We start from the raw sequence: 17,164 nt of genomic DNA, 5'->3' as shown, positions 1-17,164 counted from the left end.
AGACTCAGTGACTCGGCCAACGAGACTGAATGGAAGAGAGAGTGGGGGGGCAAGGTGGTGCTGAGCCACAGGAGCACCCCCAGTTGGGGGGGGGGGGGGGGGGGGGGGATCCTGCTCTCCAAAAGATTTGCCCCAGAGTCTCTAGAGGTGGAGCAGGTTGTGGAGGGCAGGCTGCTGCTGGTGAGGGCAAAACTTGAGCATTTACATTGTGTCTTCATGAACGTGTATGCTGCTGTGTCTGGACCTGAACCAGTGTGTGTTTTAAAGGTCTTAAGCAGTGTGTTGGGCAGAGTGAATGTGGAGGACTTTTTATTTTAACTGCACTGAGAATGAGTCAATAGACAGGAACCAACTGGAACCTCACGGGCCTTCAGCACTGAGGCAGCTGTTAGAGGAGCATGAGGTGGTCGATGTCTGGAGGAGGATGAATGGAGACAAGAGACAGTATACGTGTTGAGCACCTTTACCTCTGGAAGACTCTAGAGAGTTTTGGCCTCAGCCCAGGTCTCATAGCTATGATCAAGGTTTTGTACCAGGACATTGAGAGTGTGCTGAACATTAATGGAGGTCTTAGCGCCCCCTTTAGAGTGTCTAGAGGGGTGAGACTGGGCTGCTCTCTCTCAGGGATGCTGTATGCGCTGGCATGAACCCATGTTGTGTAAAATCAGAGCGAACATTGAAGGTCAGGTTTTAAAGGGTTTTAACAAAAGTCACACTTCTCTACTCGGGCTATAAACCTCCTGTTAACAAGAGAACTGGTCTACAGTGGAGGATCCTACACGGTCTGTTTGTAGCCATGGTCCATTCTGTGAGGAGGTAGAGACCGTGTTCCTCTGTTTCTATCACTGTGACAGACTCTGTAACCTTTCTAACACACTGCAGGATGTTTCTAAAGGCTTTGGTGAGACCTGGTCCAGGACCACCTTCATTCTAGGAGTCGGCTATAAAAAAGTGAACTCCTCCAAGTGGAAGCTGTTGAACCACTTGGTTGGAGAGAATAAACTGTGTGTTTACACAAGCAGGAAGAACCGAGTAGAGGACAGAGCAGCACAGGAAGCTCTCCCTGTCTTCATGTCTCTGGTCAGACATGTTTGGTTGATTTTAGATATTTTAACAGTGAACAACATGCAGGATTTTAATGAAACATGGTGCTACAATGAGATAATATGTTGTGTGTCTGGAGACGAACTAGTGCTTAACACTCCTTTAATACAATGTGAAGAGAAACTGTTTTTGTTTTTTTGTTTTTTATTTGTTTGTTGATTTGTTCTGATTATTGCCATGACAACAATGTTTTGCTCTTTCGTATTGTTTTAAATAAAGTTTTATAAAAATCTAAATCTCTCTCTGTCTGTCTGTCTGTGTTGACCACTAACAGGTGTGTGTACAGTGTGTGATTGGTCAACAGATCTCAGCTCTGATATGATGATGTGATGCGTTCAGGTGTAATGAGGCGTTTCAGCCTCATGGAGGAGCCACAGAACACCTTTAACATGATCAGATATGAATATGTGATGAACTGTGAGAGCAGATATAAATCAGCAGACACTCCCTCCTCTGCTGCAACACTCACATGTTTTATGTCTCTTGTGGCAACAGAATCAGATGATTTATTAGACTCCGCCCCTCAAACAATCAGATGATTTATTAGACTCCGCCCCTCAAAGAATCAAAATCATCCCCGACCATAAATATCACTTTTTGTTTCCAACATTGTGTCACCACGATATCTGTTTATGAGACACAAGATAATAACGGAATGCTGTTGTTAGCACGTTAGTTCCTGCAGCTAACGCTAACACGTCTGTTCTGTTTTTATATTGTGATGCTGCTGATGAGCAGCTTCTTGTCACCAGAGGTTCTGTGTCTCAGCTATCTGGACTTTCTGCATATCGGAGGTCACATGACTTTGATCTGGAGCCAGAGAATCTCCTGATGTTTACAGTCTGTTTCCCTCCAGATGTTTATGCACATAAACACAGAATGAATATGTGTGAACAGTGGAGCTGGTGGAACATGTTCTCTGTAGGGCTGAGCCACATCCAATCAATCTCAGCAAACATCCCAGAATGATTTAATCCAGAAACATTAAGATATCAAACACGTATTACTACTTTACAGTTAAATATTTAACCTTTATTCCAACATGAAAAAAAGCAGAAAATAACACTTTGATAAACACGTCAGGACATCTTATTTTAGTCTCAGTATAATATAATAATATATATATATCATATAATAATATAATAATATATATATCATATAATAATATATATATCATATAATAATATAATAATATATATATCATACAATAATGTATATATCATATAATAATATATATATCATATAATAATATTCACTATAATATAAAACACACACACACACACATATATAATGATGTATTTATAACTATATATCATGTCTCAGCAGGTGCTTCATGTCTCTCACTCCCTAACTGTCCGTGCTGGATCTGTCCCCGTTGTTTTAAAAAGCTAAATAAGTTATTAGCATGACGTCATCCAGCTAGTCAAACCTGTCTGGTGTTCAGCTAGTGGAGAAGCTTCATGTACTGCTTCCCTTTGCTGCTAGTCTGCTGTCTGGTTGTGAGGTCAGGCTGATCTGATATCAGCTCTTTGGCCTGAAGGTTCTCCTCAAAGTTCTCCTCTCAAACGGGTCTCGCGCTCGCCTGTAGAGACTCGTCCGGACGGGAACGCGCAGCTGAATCTATCTGAGGGCTATTTATTGGCTAAATTGTATGTCACACATTTATATCTTTAATCAGCAATTGGCTAAACTGCTTTATAGACCCGCCTCTTCTGGGCAGTTTCTCCAGCGCCCCAGAGCTGCTGAGACGTGCACACGCGGAGAGGACCTGCACACGCGGAGAGGACACGCAGGAAAAGCATATATTTACCGCAGATATCATATTTTACACATATTACTGGGTGATTCCATATTTCAAAAACACAAATATTGACAATTTGTATAGTTTATTATTATTATTATTTATTTTAATTTTATTTGTTGTGGCTCAAGCTGGGGCAGCGCCCTAGCGCCTCTATTGACCAGCTGCACTGGTGTGGAAGTGTTTCCTGTGAGGTGGATGGAAACATTTCATATTAATGATTCTCCTCATATCACTTTACAGTGATATGAAAAGTATTTTTGTCCTCCACTTTGATATAGACTGAAAGATCTCATGTTGCCCTCAGGATGAAGCTAAGTACCTTTAGTGACTCTCTGTTCCTCTAGCACAGCAGTTCTCAAACTGTGGGGCGCGCCCCTCTAGTGGGGCGCAGTGGTATTACAGGTGGGGCGCAGGGGGAAATGCGGAATTATTTTATTTCAAGAACTTTATTGAGAACTTCACATATTACAAAAATACAAAGTTCACGGACATAAAACTAAGTCATTAATAAATACATGGCGAAATGCCTGTACTTTCGTGTAAATCTTTACGTTACGCCGTTAACAGGTTACGCTTGCGCGACGGCCAAGATCGTTGGCAACTCACATGTGTAGCTCAGTGTGCAAAATGAAGAGACATTATGGAGATGAGGTGCGACTCTACCCGGAGGCTGAGGTTCACAGCTCAAACACTGAGTGAGCTCTGGCTCGGTGTGGAGAGGAGCCTTCAACTCATCGGACAGAGGGCTGTGGGCATTCTGCTTCCCTTCACATCCTACCTCTGTGAGGTCGGCTGTTCTGCTGTTGCCTCAAACAAAACTAAATACTGATCTCAGCTCAACATGGAGCATGAGGTGAGAGTGGCCGTATCAAGTCTGCAACCCCGTTTAAAAAAGATGTGTAGTGGAAAGCAGCTCATTGCCACTAATACTGATGACACTTGATGGCTCAAATATTTGAACTTGTTTTGTTTAGTTTTTCACAGGCTGCACTTTATTGTTATTATCTTGGAAAGATATTCAGTGTAAAACAGGTGAATTGCAGCAACAATAAGCTATTTTTTACCAAATATTAGTTATTTCTTGCAGAGATTGAACTTTATTTGCATTGTTCTAACAAAGTGATTACATTGTGTTTGTTTTTGTCTGATGGAGCGATCTGGTTTACTTAAAAGTGATTGCAATTTTCTTTATTCTATTATTTGAAAAAGCACAGATGGAGGAGTCACAAAATGTTGTTATTTCAATAAAAGTTCAACATGGAGCATTTTGTTACAATGGTGGGGCGGTGGGGCATGAACATGTGTCTTCCTCCAAAGTGGGGCGCGACAGAAAGAGTTTGAGAACCACTGCTCTAGCGCCACCATCAGGTTAAACATGTGGATTATTATTATTATATTATTTTATTATTAATATTACTGTCACTATATTATTATTGTTATCACTATTGTGATCACTATATCATAATTATGAGTATTATTATCTTTATTATTATCATCATTATATTATTATTATTATTATCACAACATTATTATTATTATTATTATGATCATCACAGTTAACTGGGTGTGGCCCTGAGGAGTTGGGGCTCCTGGCAGGAAATACAGATGTTGTTTGGCTGTTTCCAGGAGTCATGTCTTGAGCCAATCACAGCTCAGACAGACTGGTGGGGGCGGGGCCTATAACAGCTGTGTACCAGCATCTGGCAGAAAGTCAGGAAAGAGTGAGAGCTACTGTGTAAAGAGGATGACTGTCTCTACTTCTGTCTCTACTTCTGTCTTTACTTCTGTCTTTACTTCTGTCTCTACTTCTGTCTCTACTTCTGTCTTTACTTCTGTCTTTACTTCTGTCTCTACTTCTGTCTTTCCTTCTGTCTCTACTTCTGTCTTTACTTCTGTCTCTACTTCTGTCTTTACTTCTGTCTCTACTTCTGTCTTTACTTCTGTCTCTACGTCTGTCTCTACTTCTGTCTCTACGTCTGTCTTTACTTCTGTCTTTACTTCTGTCTCTACTTCTGTCTCTACTTCTTTCTCTACTTCTGTCTTTACTGCTGTCTCTACTTCTGTCTCTACTTCTGTCTTTACTTCTGTCTCTACTTCTGTCTTTACTTCTGTCTTTACTTCTGTCTCTACTTCTGTCTTTACTTCTGTCTTTACTTCTGTCTCTACTTCTGTCTCTACTTCTGTCTTTACTTCTGTCTCTACTTCTGTCTTTACTTCTGTCTCTAATTCTGTCTCTACTTCTGTCTCTAATTCTGTCTCTACGTCTGTCTCTACTTCTGTCTCTACTTCTGTCTCTACTTCTGTCTTTACTTCTGTCTCTACTTCTATCTTTACTTCTGTCTCTACTTCTGTCTTTACTTCTGTCTTTACTTCTGTCTTTACTTATTTCTCTACTTCTGTCTATACTTCTGTCTTTACTTCTGTCTCTACTTCTGTCTTTCCTTCTGTCTCTACTTCTGTCTCTACTTTTGTCTCTACTTCTGTCTTTACTTCTGTCTCTACTTCTGTCTTTACTTCTGTCTCTACATCTGTCTCTACTTCTGTCTTTACTTCTGTCTTTACTGCTGTCTCTACGTCTGTCTTTACTTCTGTCTTTACTTCTGTCTCTACTTCTGTCTCTACTTCTTTCTCTACTTCTGTCTTTACTGCTGTCTCTACTTCTGTCTCTACTTCTGTCTCGACTTCTGTCTTTACTTCTGTCTCTACTTCTGTCTCTACTTCTGTCTTTACTTCTGTCTCTACTTCTGTCTCTACTTCTGTCTTTACTTCTGTCTCTACTTCTTTCTCTACTTCTGTCTTTACTTCTGTCTCTACTTCTGTCTTTACTTCTGTCTGTACTTCTGTCTCTACTTCTGTCTTTACTTCTGTCTCTACTTCTGTCTCTACTTCTGTCTTTACTTCTGTCTCTACTTCTGTCTTTACTTCTGTCTCTACCTCTGTCTCTACTTCTGTCTTTACTTCTGTCACTACTTCTGTCTCTACTTCTGTCTCTACTTCTCTCTTTACTTCTGTCTCTACTTCTGTCTTTACTTCTGTCTCTACTTCTTTCTCTACTTCTGTCTCTACTTCTGTCTCTACTTCTGTCTCTACTTATGTCTTTACTTCTGTCTCTACTTCTGTCTCTACTTCTGTCTTTACTTCTGTCTCTACCTCTGTCTCTACTTCTGTCTTTACTTCTGTCACTACTTCTGTCTCTACTTCTGTCTCAACTTCTCTCTTTACTTCTGTCTCTACTTCTGTCTTTACTTCTGTCTCTACTTCTTTCTCTACTTCTGTCTCTACTTCTGTCTCTACGTCTGTCTTTACTTCTTTCTCTACTTCTGTCTTTACTTCTGTCTCTACTTCTGTCTCTACTTCTTTCTCTACTTCTGTTTTTACTGCTGTCTCTACTTCTGTCTATACTTCTGTCTTTACTTCTGTCTCTACTTCTGCCTTTCCTTCTGTCTCTACGTCTGTCTCTACTTTTGTCTCTACTTCTGTCTTTACTTCTGTCTCTACTTCTGTCTTTACTTCTGTCTCTACATCTGTCTCTACTTCTGTCTTTACTTCTGTCTTTACTGCTGTCTCTACGTCTGTCTTTACTTCTGTCTTTACTTCTGTCTCTACTTCTGTCTCTACTTCTTTCTCTACTTCTGTCTTTACTGCTGTCTCTACTTCTGTCTCTACTTCTGTCTCGACTTCTGTCTTTACTTCTGTCTCTACTTCTGTCTCTACTTCTGTCTTTACTTCTGTCTCTACTTCTGTCTCTACTTCTGTCTTTACTTCTGTCTCTACTTCTGTCTCTACTTCTTTCTCTACTTCTGTCTTTACTTCTGTCTCTACTTCTGTCTTTACTTCTGTCTGTACTTCTGTCTCTACTTCTGTCTTTACTTCTGTCTCTACTTCTGTCTTTACTTCTGTCTGTACTTCTGTCTCTACTTCTGTCTTTACTTCTGTCTCTACTTCTGTCTCTACTTCTGTCTTTACTTCTGTCTCTACTTCTGTCTTTACTTCTGTCTCTACCTCTGTCTCTACTTCTGTCTTTACTTCTGTCACTACTTCTGTCTCTACTTCTGTCTCTACTTCTCTCTTTACTTCTGTCTCTACTTCTGTCTTTACTTCTGTCTCTACTTCTTTCTCTACTTCTGTCTCTACTTCTGTCGCTACTTCTGTCTCTGCTTATGTCTTTACTTCTGTCTCTACTTCTGTCTCTACTTCTGTCTTTACTTCTGTCTCTACCTCTGTCTCTACTTCTGTCTTTACTTCTGTCACTACTTCTGTCTCTACTTCTGTCTCTACTTCTCTCTTTACTTCTGTCTCTACTTCTGTCTTTACTTCTGTCTCTACTTCTTTCTCTACTTCTGTCTCTACTTCTGTCTCTACGTCTGTCTTTACTTCTTTCTCTACTTCTGTCTTTACTTCTGTCTCTACTTCTGTCTCTACTTCTTTCTCTACTTCTGTCTTTACTGCTGTCTCTACTTCTGTCTCGACTTCTGTCTTTACTTCTGTCTCTACTTCTGTCTTTACTTCTGTCTTTACTTCTGTCTCTACTTCTGTCTTTACTTCTGTCTGTACTTCTGTCTCTACTTCTGTCTCTACTTCTGTCTCTACATCTGTCTCTACTTCTGTCTCTACTTCTGTCTCTACTTCTGTCTCTACTTCTTTCTCTACTTCTGTCTTTACTGCTGTCTCTACTTCTGTCTCTACTTCTGTCTCGACTTCTGTCTTTACTTCTGTCTCTACTTCTGTCTCTACTTCTGTCTTTACTTCTGTCTCTACTTCTGTCTCTACTTCTGTCTTTACTTCTGTCTCTACTTCTGTCTCTACTTCTTTCTCTACTTCTGTCTTTACTTCTGTCTCTACTTCTGTCTTTACTTCTGTCTGTACTTCTGTCTCTACTTCTGTCTTTACTTCTGTCTCTACTTCTGTCTCTACTTCTGTCTTTACTTCTGTCTCTACTTCTGTCTTTACTTCTGTCTCTACCTCTGTCTCTACTTCTGTCTTTACTTCTGTCACTACTTCTGTCTCTACTTCTGTCTCTACTTCTCTCTTTACTTCTGTCTCTACTTCTGTCTTTACTTCTGTCTCTACTTCTTTCTCTACTTCTCTCTTTACTTCTGTCTCTACTTCTGTCTCTACTTCTGTCTCTGCTTATGTCTTTACTTCTGTCTCTACTTCTGTCTCTACTTCTGTCTTTACTTCTGTCTCTACCTCTGTCTCTACTTCTGTCTTTACTTCTGTCACTACTTCTGTCTCTACTTCTGTCTCTACTTCTCTCTTTACTTCTGTCTCTACTTCTGTCTTTACTTCTGTCTGTACTTTTTTCTCTACTTCTGTCTCTACTTCTGTCTCTACGTCTGTCTTTACTTCTTTCTCTACTTCTGTCTTTACTTCTGTCTCTACTTCTGTCTCTACTTCTTTCTCTACTTCTGTCTTTACTGCTGTCTCTACTTCTGTCTCGACTTCTGTCTTTACTTCTGTCTCTACTTCTGTCTTTACTTCTGTCTTTACTTCTGTCTCTACTTCTGTCTTTACTTCTGTCTGTACTTCTGTCTCTACTTCTGTCTTTACTTCTGTCTCTACATCTGTCTCTACTTCTGTCTTTACTTCTATCTGTACTTCTGTCTCTACTTCTGTCTCTACTTATGTCTTTACTTCTGTCTCTACTTCTGTCTCTACTTCTGTCTTTACTTCTGTCTCTACTTCTGTCTTTACTTCTGTCTCTACCTCTGTCTCTACTTCTGTCTTTACTTCTGTCACTACTTCTGTCTCTACTTCTTCCTCTACTTCTCTCTTTACTTCTGTCTCTACTTCTGTCTCTACTTCTGTCTTTACTTCTGTCTCTACTTCTGTCTCTACTTCTGTCTTTACTTCTGTCTCTACTTCTGTCTCTACTTCTGTCTCTACTTCTGTCTTTACTTCTGTCTCTACCTCTGTCTCTACTTCTGTCTTTACTTCTGTCACTACTTCTGTCTCTACTTGTCTCTACTTCTTTCTCTACTTCTGTCTCTACTTCTATCTTTACTTCTGTCTCTACTTCTGTCTCTACTTCTGTCTCTACTTCTGTCTTTACTTCTGTCTCTACTTCTGTCTCTACTTCTGTCTTTACTTCTGTCTTTACTTCTGTCTCTACTTCTGTCTCTACTTCTGTCTTTACTTCTGTCTTTACTTCTGTCTCTACTTCTGTCTCTACTTCTGTCTTTACTTCTGTCTTTACTTCTGTCTTTACTTATTTCTCTACTTCTGTCTCTACTTCTGTCTTTACTTCTGTCTCTACTTCTGTCTTTCCTTCTGTCTCTACTTCTGTCTTTACTTCTGTCTCTACTTCTGTCTCTACTTCTGTCTCTACTTCTGTCTTTACTTCTGTCTCTACTTCTGTCTTTACTTCTGTCTCTACGTCTGTCTCTACTTCTGTCTTTACTTCTGTCTCTACTTCTGTCTCTACGTCTGCCTTTACTTCTGTCTTTACTTCTGTCTCTACTTCTGTCTCTACTTCTTTCTCTACTTCTGTCTTTACTGCTGTCTCTACTTCTGTCTCTACTTCTGTCTCGACTTCTGTCTTTACTTCTGTCTCTACTTCTGTCTTTACTTCTGTCTTTACTTCTGTCTCTACTTCTGTCTCTACTTCTGTCTTTACTTCTGTCTCTACTTCTGTCTCTACTTCTGTCTTTACTTCTGTCTTTACTTCTGTCTCTACTTCTGTCTTTACTTCTGTCTTTACTTCTGTCTCTACTTCTGTCTCTACTTCTGTCTTTACTTCTGTCTCTACTTCTGTCTCTACGTCTGTCTCTACTTCTGTCTCTACTTCTGTCTTTACTTCTGTCTCTACTTCTGTCTCTAATTCTGTCTCTACTTCTGTCTTTCCTTCTGTCTCTACTTCTGTCTTTACTTCTGTCTCGACTTCTGTCTTTACTTCTGTCTCTACTTCTGTCTCTAATTCTGTCTCTACATCTGTCTCTACTTCTGTCTTTACTTCTGTCTTTACTTCTGTCTGTACTTCTGTCTCTACTTCTGTCTCTACTTATGTCTTTACTTCTGTCTCTACTTATTTCTCTACTTCTGTCTTTACTTCTGTCTCTACTTCTGTCTTTACTTCTGTCTCTACCTCTGTCTCTACTTCTGTCTTTACTTCTGTCACTACTTCTGTCTCTACTTCTGTCTCTACTTCTGTCTTTACTTCTGTCTCTACTTCTGTCTTTACTTCTGTCTCTACGTCTGTCTCTACTTCTGTCTTTACTTCTGTCTCTACTTCTGTCTCTACGTCTGCCTTTACTTCTGTCTTTACTTCTGTCTCTACTTCTGTCTCTACTTCTTTCTTTACTTCTGTCTTTACTGCTGTCTCTACTACTGTCTCTACTTCTGTCTTTACTTCTGTCTCTACTTCTGTCTTTACTTCTGTCTTTACTTCTGTCTCTACTTCTGTCTTTACTTCTGTCTCTACTTCTGTCTCTACTTCTGTCTTTACTTCTGTCTCTACTTCTGTCTCTACGTCTGTCTCTACTTCTGTCTCTACTTCTGTCTCTACTTCTGTCTCTAATTCTGTCTCTACTTCTGTCTCTAATTCTGTCTCTACGTCTGTCTCTACTTCTGTCTCTACTTCTGTCTCTACTTCTGTCTCGACTTCTGTCTTTACTTCTGTCTCTACTTCTGTCTTTACTTCTGTCTTTACTTCTGTCTCTACTTCTGTCTCTACTTCTGTCTTTACTTCTGTCTCTACTTCTGTCTCTACTTCTGTCTTTACTTCTGTCTCTACCTCTGTCTCTACTTCTGTCTTTACTTCTGTCACTACTTCTGTCTCTACTTCTCTCTTTACTTCTGTCTCTACTTCTGTCTTTACTTCTGTCTCTACTTCTGTCTCTACTTCTGTCTCTACTTCTGTCTTTACTTCTGTCTCTACTTCTGTCTCTACTTCTGTCTCTACTTCTGTCTTTACTTCTGTCTCTCTGTGTTTCGTTTCTTGGACTGAACTCTTCTGCCAAAGATCCACATAGTTTGCGTTCCAGAGTTCATCCAGGTTCATGTTGTGAGGCTAGGAAATAGAAACAGAAAGCCTCAGTGTTCACACACACACACACTCTCTCTCTCTCTCTCTCTCTCTCACACACACACACTCTCTCTCTCTCTCTCTCTCTCACACACACACACACTCTCTCTCTCACACACACACACACACTCTCTCTCTCTCTCTCTCTCTCACACACACACACACTCTCTCTCTCTCTCTCTCTCTCTCACACACACACACACACACACACACTCTCTCTCTCTCTCTCTCACACACACACACACACACACACACACGGAAAGTGTGGTCTATGTGTGAGGTGTGTGTGACTTTCCTGTTGATCGTCCTCTCTGGGCACGATAACACGGACATGGAGGGGAGGAGCAGGGTGAGGCTTTGGGTGGGGAGGCAGCGGGAGGTTTGGGGGAGGGGCAAGGGGTGTGGCCGAGGTTTGCCGTCGCCCTGTGAGGGAGCCCCTCCCTGAGTTCCTGCCTGAAGGGGAAAGTCTACATCACTCCGACCTGAGAGACTCACTGAGAGCAGCTGCTGCCTCCACAGCTCGTCTTCATCAACCTTCATCTCCATCCTCTTCCTCATGGCGGCCTCGTCCAAGTCCTCCCAGACGGCCAAGAACGTGGTTCTGGCCCTCCTGGCGTTCTGGTCCCTGGTCTCTCTGATCATCATCGTGGTGTGGGGGACGTCTCCGGACCTGAAGAGCTCGGCCGTGTGCCGAGCAGAGCTGCAGGAGGTAACCGAGAAGATGGAGGGCGCCAAGGTGGTGTGGAGCAAGAACAAGGTGGCTCTGGAGGAGCTGCTGGAGGAGGCCCGGCAGGACCAGGACCGCCAGAGAGTCCAGAACCTGCTGCTGCTGGGACGCCTCAACGCCACCAACGCCACGCTGGAGGAGAGCCGGCAGGAAAACGTGAGTTCTTCTCTTTTCATTCATCCAGATTCAGAAATAATCTGTTTCTAGAAACTTGATTTAAACTTAAACTGAATGAAGAAAAAGAGTTCCTGAACTCTCGTCTTTGTTCTCTCAGTGGAAATTTGTCTCCAAGGTTTAAAAATATGAAGCTAAAGTTTACATTTGATAGTTTTTCTGTCTGAAAGTCTTCCGTTTGTGTTCATCAATACTATGAATGTATTTATTAATATCAGATTCATTTCATTTTTACACGAGACAAAAACCACTGAAGTTTGTTTTTAGATTAGTTTTAAATCCTTAATGTTGGATTTGAATAAAACTGATCGTAGACAAACAATCTCACCCAGTGCATGCCGGGATAGACTCCAGCCTGCTTCCTGTTCATTTAAACCACCATCACACTTCCCAGCATGCAATATGTTTAGGCCAAATAATAGTTTATTATTATTATGATCATGTTCTTGATTAATCCATTCATTGTTTTGTCTATAAATGTCATAAAACAGTGAAACGCATATTTAATATTTAAAAACCAAAACAAACAGATTTTCACTTTACTGAGATATGAAATAGAGACGAGCAGATTTATTCATAATCATAACAGGAGTCAGTTCATAGAAATCCTCTTTAGTTCTAATTTAAGACGGTTAGTGTCCCAGATGAGTCACATGATGTGAAACAACACTGAGCTCCTCTCACAGCTCAAACTAACTTTATTTCATTGTGTTCACATGTTGCTGCTGAAGATCAGATTATGAAGCATGAAGGTTAAAGGTGAAACTTTAACTTCATGTACAGGAGATGTTTTTTACAGTGTAAAGTTACCACGAATAACCAAAGTGATACTGAAAGTAGCAAACACTACCAGCTTCCATCAATCACTCAGATCTCAGATCTCAGATCAATACGTTCACAGGAAGAGGAAGAGCAGCGAAGTCTTCACTGATTATCTGAAAGTAACAAACACGAGTCTTTAAAAACCTCCACACATGTTAATGTGTGAAAACAAGCTGTGATGTGAACAGAGAGCGATTCTCCTCCTCCTCCTCCTCCTCCTCCTCCTCCTCCTCCTCCTCTTTACTCCAGTGTTTCCATGTTGGGAGACCCTCTAGTAAAGACTCTCAGTAGTTTTTCCCTCCCAGTAGGCCGAGTGTTTAAACTGTTAAGAGTTTAGTGCTTCCAACATTTCCAACAGTTGTTGGTTGGAAAAAGTGAGTGTTTGCCTCCTCCCTCCTCCCTCCCCCTCCTCCTCCTCCCTCCTCCCTCCTGACTCATTCCCCCGTCCTTACTTCACCTCTCATCCACTCCTCCCTCTCTGCTCCCTTAGTTCTCCTCAGTCTGACTCCTCCCCTGCTGACCTCTTTATTGCTGCTCATCCTATGAAAGTCTCAGTATTTGCTGAAGGGAAACTCTTCGTCACTGTGGAGTCTCAACCTTTTTATTTATAGAAACAGAAAGTGTGCAGAAGCATGAAGCACTTTCCTGCTCACAGACATGTGGCGAGTAAAGTGGGACTACGATACCCAGAATTCCTTGCCAACACTGCATTGTGACCACGCGTTATGAAAACAGGACACATGGTGCTCATGAGCCAACAGAGGTTCTGTTCTTGTTAAATATCATCTCAGTCCAGGAGCTTTCAGTCCAAGTCCATGGTCTTCATCTGTCTCCACATCAGCAGGATGATCCATCAGCAGCTCTGGTTTAGTCTCCACCACCTCATGAAGGAAATATCTGCTAAATACTTCACTATGTTCAGGGAACAGAGTACCTGAACAGGTAGTGAACAGAGTACCTGAACAGGTAGAGAACAGAGTACCTGAGCAGGTAGTGAACAGAGTACCTGAGCAGGTAGAGAACAGAGTACCTGAATAGGTAGAGAACAGGTATTGATCTCTCTTGATCTCTATTGATCTCTATTGATCTCTCTTGATCTCTCTTGATCTCTATTGATCTCTCTTGATCTCTATTGATCTCTCTTGATCTCTCTTGATCTCTCTTGATCTCTCTTGATCTCTATTGATCTCTATTGATCTCTATTGATCTCTATTGATCTCTATTGATCTATATTGATCTGTCTTGATCTCTATTGATCTATCTTGATCTATATTGATCTCTATTGATCTCTCTTGATATCTCTTGATCTCTCTTGATCTATATTGATCTCTATTGATCTCTCTTGATCTCTATTGATCTCTATTGATCTCTCTTGATCTCTATTGATCTATATTGATCTCTCTTGATCTATCTTGATCTCTCTTGATCTCTATTGATCTATATTGATCTATATTGATCTCTATTGATCTCTATTGATCTCTCTTGATCTATCTTGATCTCTCTTGATCTCTATTGATCTCTCTTGATCTCTCTTGATCTCTATTGATCTATATTGATCTATATTGATCTCTATTGATCTCTATTGATCTCTCTTGATCTATCTTGATCTCTCTTGATCTCTATTGATCTCTCTTGATCTCTCTTGATCTCTATTGATCTATATTGATCTCTATTGATCTCTATTGATCTCTATTGATCTCTATTGATCTCTATTGATCTTCTATCAGTTTGTTCTCATGTTGTTTAGTCTTCTAACTTGTTGACTTTGATTATTTGAATGTTTGTTAGTGCGTCTGTCATTGGAGGTCACATGTTTCTCCTTTGAATGGTGGTGAATATTTTCCCTCATAAGGACGGCCTACTTACCTTTCCTCCCTTCCTTTCCTTCCTTCCTCCCTTCCTTTCCTTCCTTCCCTCCTTACTAACCTAAAAACGTACATTATGTGTTAAAGTGCAGATGACCGCTGTACGATTGATCTATTGCTCAGTTAATAAATATATATATATAATATAATATATATAATAATGACGGGTCTAAAACCTCATCACCAGATGTTTGCACATGTGTGTGTTGATCGTCCCAGTTTGATGACGTCTTCTCATCTCGATCACGGAGAGTAAGGTTGTTGACGAACATCTCTAGTCGTAGTTTTAGTAAACGAAGTGAACAGTAAAAACAGCGGTGTGAGAGGTCGGAGACTATTTCACACTTAGTCTGTGGATGCAAACACCGACGCAGTAACGCGTTCAGCTCACCGCTGCTTCCTGTTGCATCACTTCCTGTTAGTTTGGACTCAAATCAGCAGCGAGAAAAATCCCCAAAAGACTTCAGAGTGAAACAAAAGTCTGTTTTCAGAGTGTAGAAAGTTCACAGTGGAAAATGAGTTCAAGTTCAATTCATTAAAATATAATAAATCATTTAAAAAGACATGTGGTGAAATATTGACATGAAGGAAGTGACACCAGCACAGATAATCTTTAGTATTTCAATTCAGTTTGTTTTGTAAAGCCTCAATCTGTCCTTTGACCCTCACATCAGTGAAGGAAAAACTCCCCAAAAACCCTTTTAGATGTCATGTGTACAGAATGAACAACATCACAGAGTTACAACACATTCAATACATATGACATAAATGATTCATATCATGAGAGTAGTAAGTAGAATAATGATGGTAACATTACGACTACTAATAATAGTAGCAGAATAACAATGATAATAAAAGAAGTAATGGTATCGGTAATATTAACAGTAATGTGACCAATAATAATAATAATGATAGTAGCAGTGGCTGTCAGCAGGACCAGGGTCCAGATAAAACCAGGATCCATAGAAACCTGTGAGGAGAGAGGTAGCAGCCTTTATATGGTTGTAGCGGTTCCTTGAGGATGTTTCTGAGGTCAAAGGTTTCTAGTGAAGCTCTGGAGCCTTTGAGGATTTCCAAAGGACACCTTGGTTCTTGGTTCTAGATGTCCTTGATGACATTGGTTCTTGATTCTTCAGGAGGTCCTGGAGGTTGTTCAGGATGTATCATGAGTCCTTGAGTCAGTTCCTTTAAGACGTTTGTAAAGGTTCACAGAGACAAAACAGACACATTTATTTTATAAAATCAAACAGACAGAAGTTTGATGATGATGATGTTGTACATTAGCATTATTAGCACACTGTGAGTATGTAGTGTTAGTACATAGTGTAACTACGCAATGGTACGCAGTGTGAGTAAACACTGTAAGTACGCAATGGTACGCAGTGTGAGTACACACGAAGTACACAATGTAAGTATGCAATATGAGTATGCAGTGTAAGTGCGCAGTATGAGTACGCAGTGTGAGTATGCAGTATTAGTACGCAGTGTTAGTATGCAGTGTGAGTACGCACTTTAAGTATGCAGTGTTAGTATGCAGTGTGAGTGTGCAGTGTGAGTCCACAGTATGAGTATGCAGTGTTAGTACACAGTGTGAGTGCGCAGTGTGAGTATGCAGTGTTAGTACGCAGTGTTAGTGTGCAGTGTGAGTGCGCAGTGTGAGTGTGCAGTGTGAGTACACAGTGTGAGTCCACAGTATGAGTATGCAGTGTTAGTACGCAGTGTGAGTGTGAAGTGTGAGTATGCAGTGTAAGTATGCAGTATTAGTATGCAGTGTGAGTGTGCAGTGTGAGTATGCACTGTAAGTATGCAATGTTAGTATGCAGTGTAAGTACACAGTATGAGTATGCAGTGTCAGTACAGTGTGAGTATGCAGTGTGAGTGCGCAGTGTGAGTATGCATGGTTAGTGCGCAGTGTGAGTGTGCAGTATGAGTATGCAGTATTAGTATGCAGTGTGAGTGCGCCGTATAAGTATGCAGTGTGAGTATGCACTGTGAGTATGCACTGTAAGTATGCAGTGTTAGTACACAGTATGAGTATGCAGTATTAGTATGCAGTATGAGTATACAGTATTAGTATGCAGTGTTAGTACACAGTATGAGTGTGCAGTGTGAGTATGCAGTGTGTGAGTGTGCAGTATGATTATGCAGTCTTAGTACGCAGTGTGAGTATGAATGAATGAATGAATGAATGAAATTTATTTATAGAGCGCTTTTCACAGACATAACATCACAAAGTGCTTAACAGAGCAGAAATCTAAAAGCATAAAAAACACAATGTGACCCTAGGGTCAATAAATTACATACACAGAGAAAAATTAAATAAAAAATAAAAAATAAAATAATAAAAATTAAAACATTTTAAGAGCAGGTCTAGGACAAGGGTTTTTACTCAAACGCCAGCCTAAAAAGGTGGGTTTTGAGCTGTTTTTTAAAAGTATTCACAGTATCTGCGAGGCGTAGAGTTGCAGGCAGAGCATTCCAGAGCCTCGGGGCCACTGCCTCAAAGGCTCGGTCACCACGGGTCTTAAATCGTGTGTGTGGGACTGACAGAAGACCTAGAGCGTTTGACCTGAGAGTGCGGGCGGGTGAATATGGGTGAAGTAGATCAGCTACATAAGTAGGAGCCTGACCGTGAGTATGCAGTG

At 40.7% G+C, this 17,164-nt stretch overlaps 2 protein-coding genes across 2 annotated transcripts in view; one reads left to right on the top strand and one right to left on the bottom strand.

Annotated features, from left to right (window-relative positions):
* Positions 1-4,553: 4,553 nt before the first annotated feature.
* On the bottom strand, positions 4,554-11,489 carry LOC142935025 (uncharacterized). Its single transcript, XM_076079090.1, has 4 exons — positions 11,251-11,489; positions 8,935-9,202; positions 8,615-8,681; positions 4,554-4,594 (listed from the first exon to the last, which is right to left on the bottom strand). Exons 1-4 carry the CDS (start codon positions 11,487-11,489, stop codon positions 4,554-4,556), a joined length of 615 nt encoding a protein of 204 aa, XP_075935205.1.
* LOC142935031 (uncharacterized) overlaps positions 11,303-17,164 on the top strand; it is a 43,596-nt gene continuing 37,734 nt past the window's right edge. The window contains exon 1 of the mRNA XM_076079098.1: positions 11,303-11,814. Within this exon, the coding sequence (XP_075935213.1) occupies positions 11,488-11,814 (327 nt within the window). The 5' untranslated portion in view covers positions 11,303-11,487. The remainder of the gene's footprint in view (positions 11,815-17,164) is intronic.

The sequence above is a fragment of the Anarhichas minor genome, unplaced genomic scaffold (genome assembly GCF_050575085.1).
Source record: "Anarhichas minor isolate MPS153535 unplaced genomic scaffold, ASM5057508v1 ptg000070l, whole genome shotgun sequence".
Lineage (NCBI taxonomy): Eukaryota > Metazoa > Chordata > Actinopteri > Perciformes > Anarhichadidae > Anarhichas > Anarhichas minor.
This window is presented reverse-complemented; position numbering and strand designations above follow the sequence as displayed.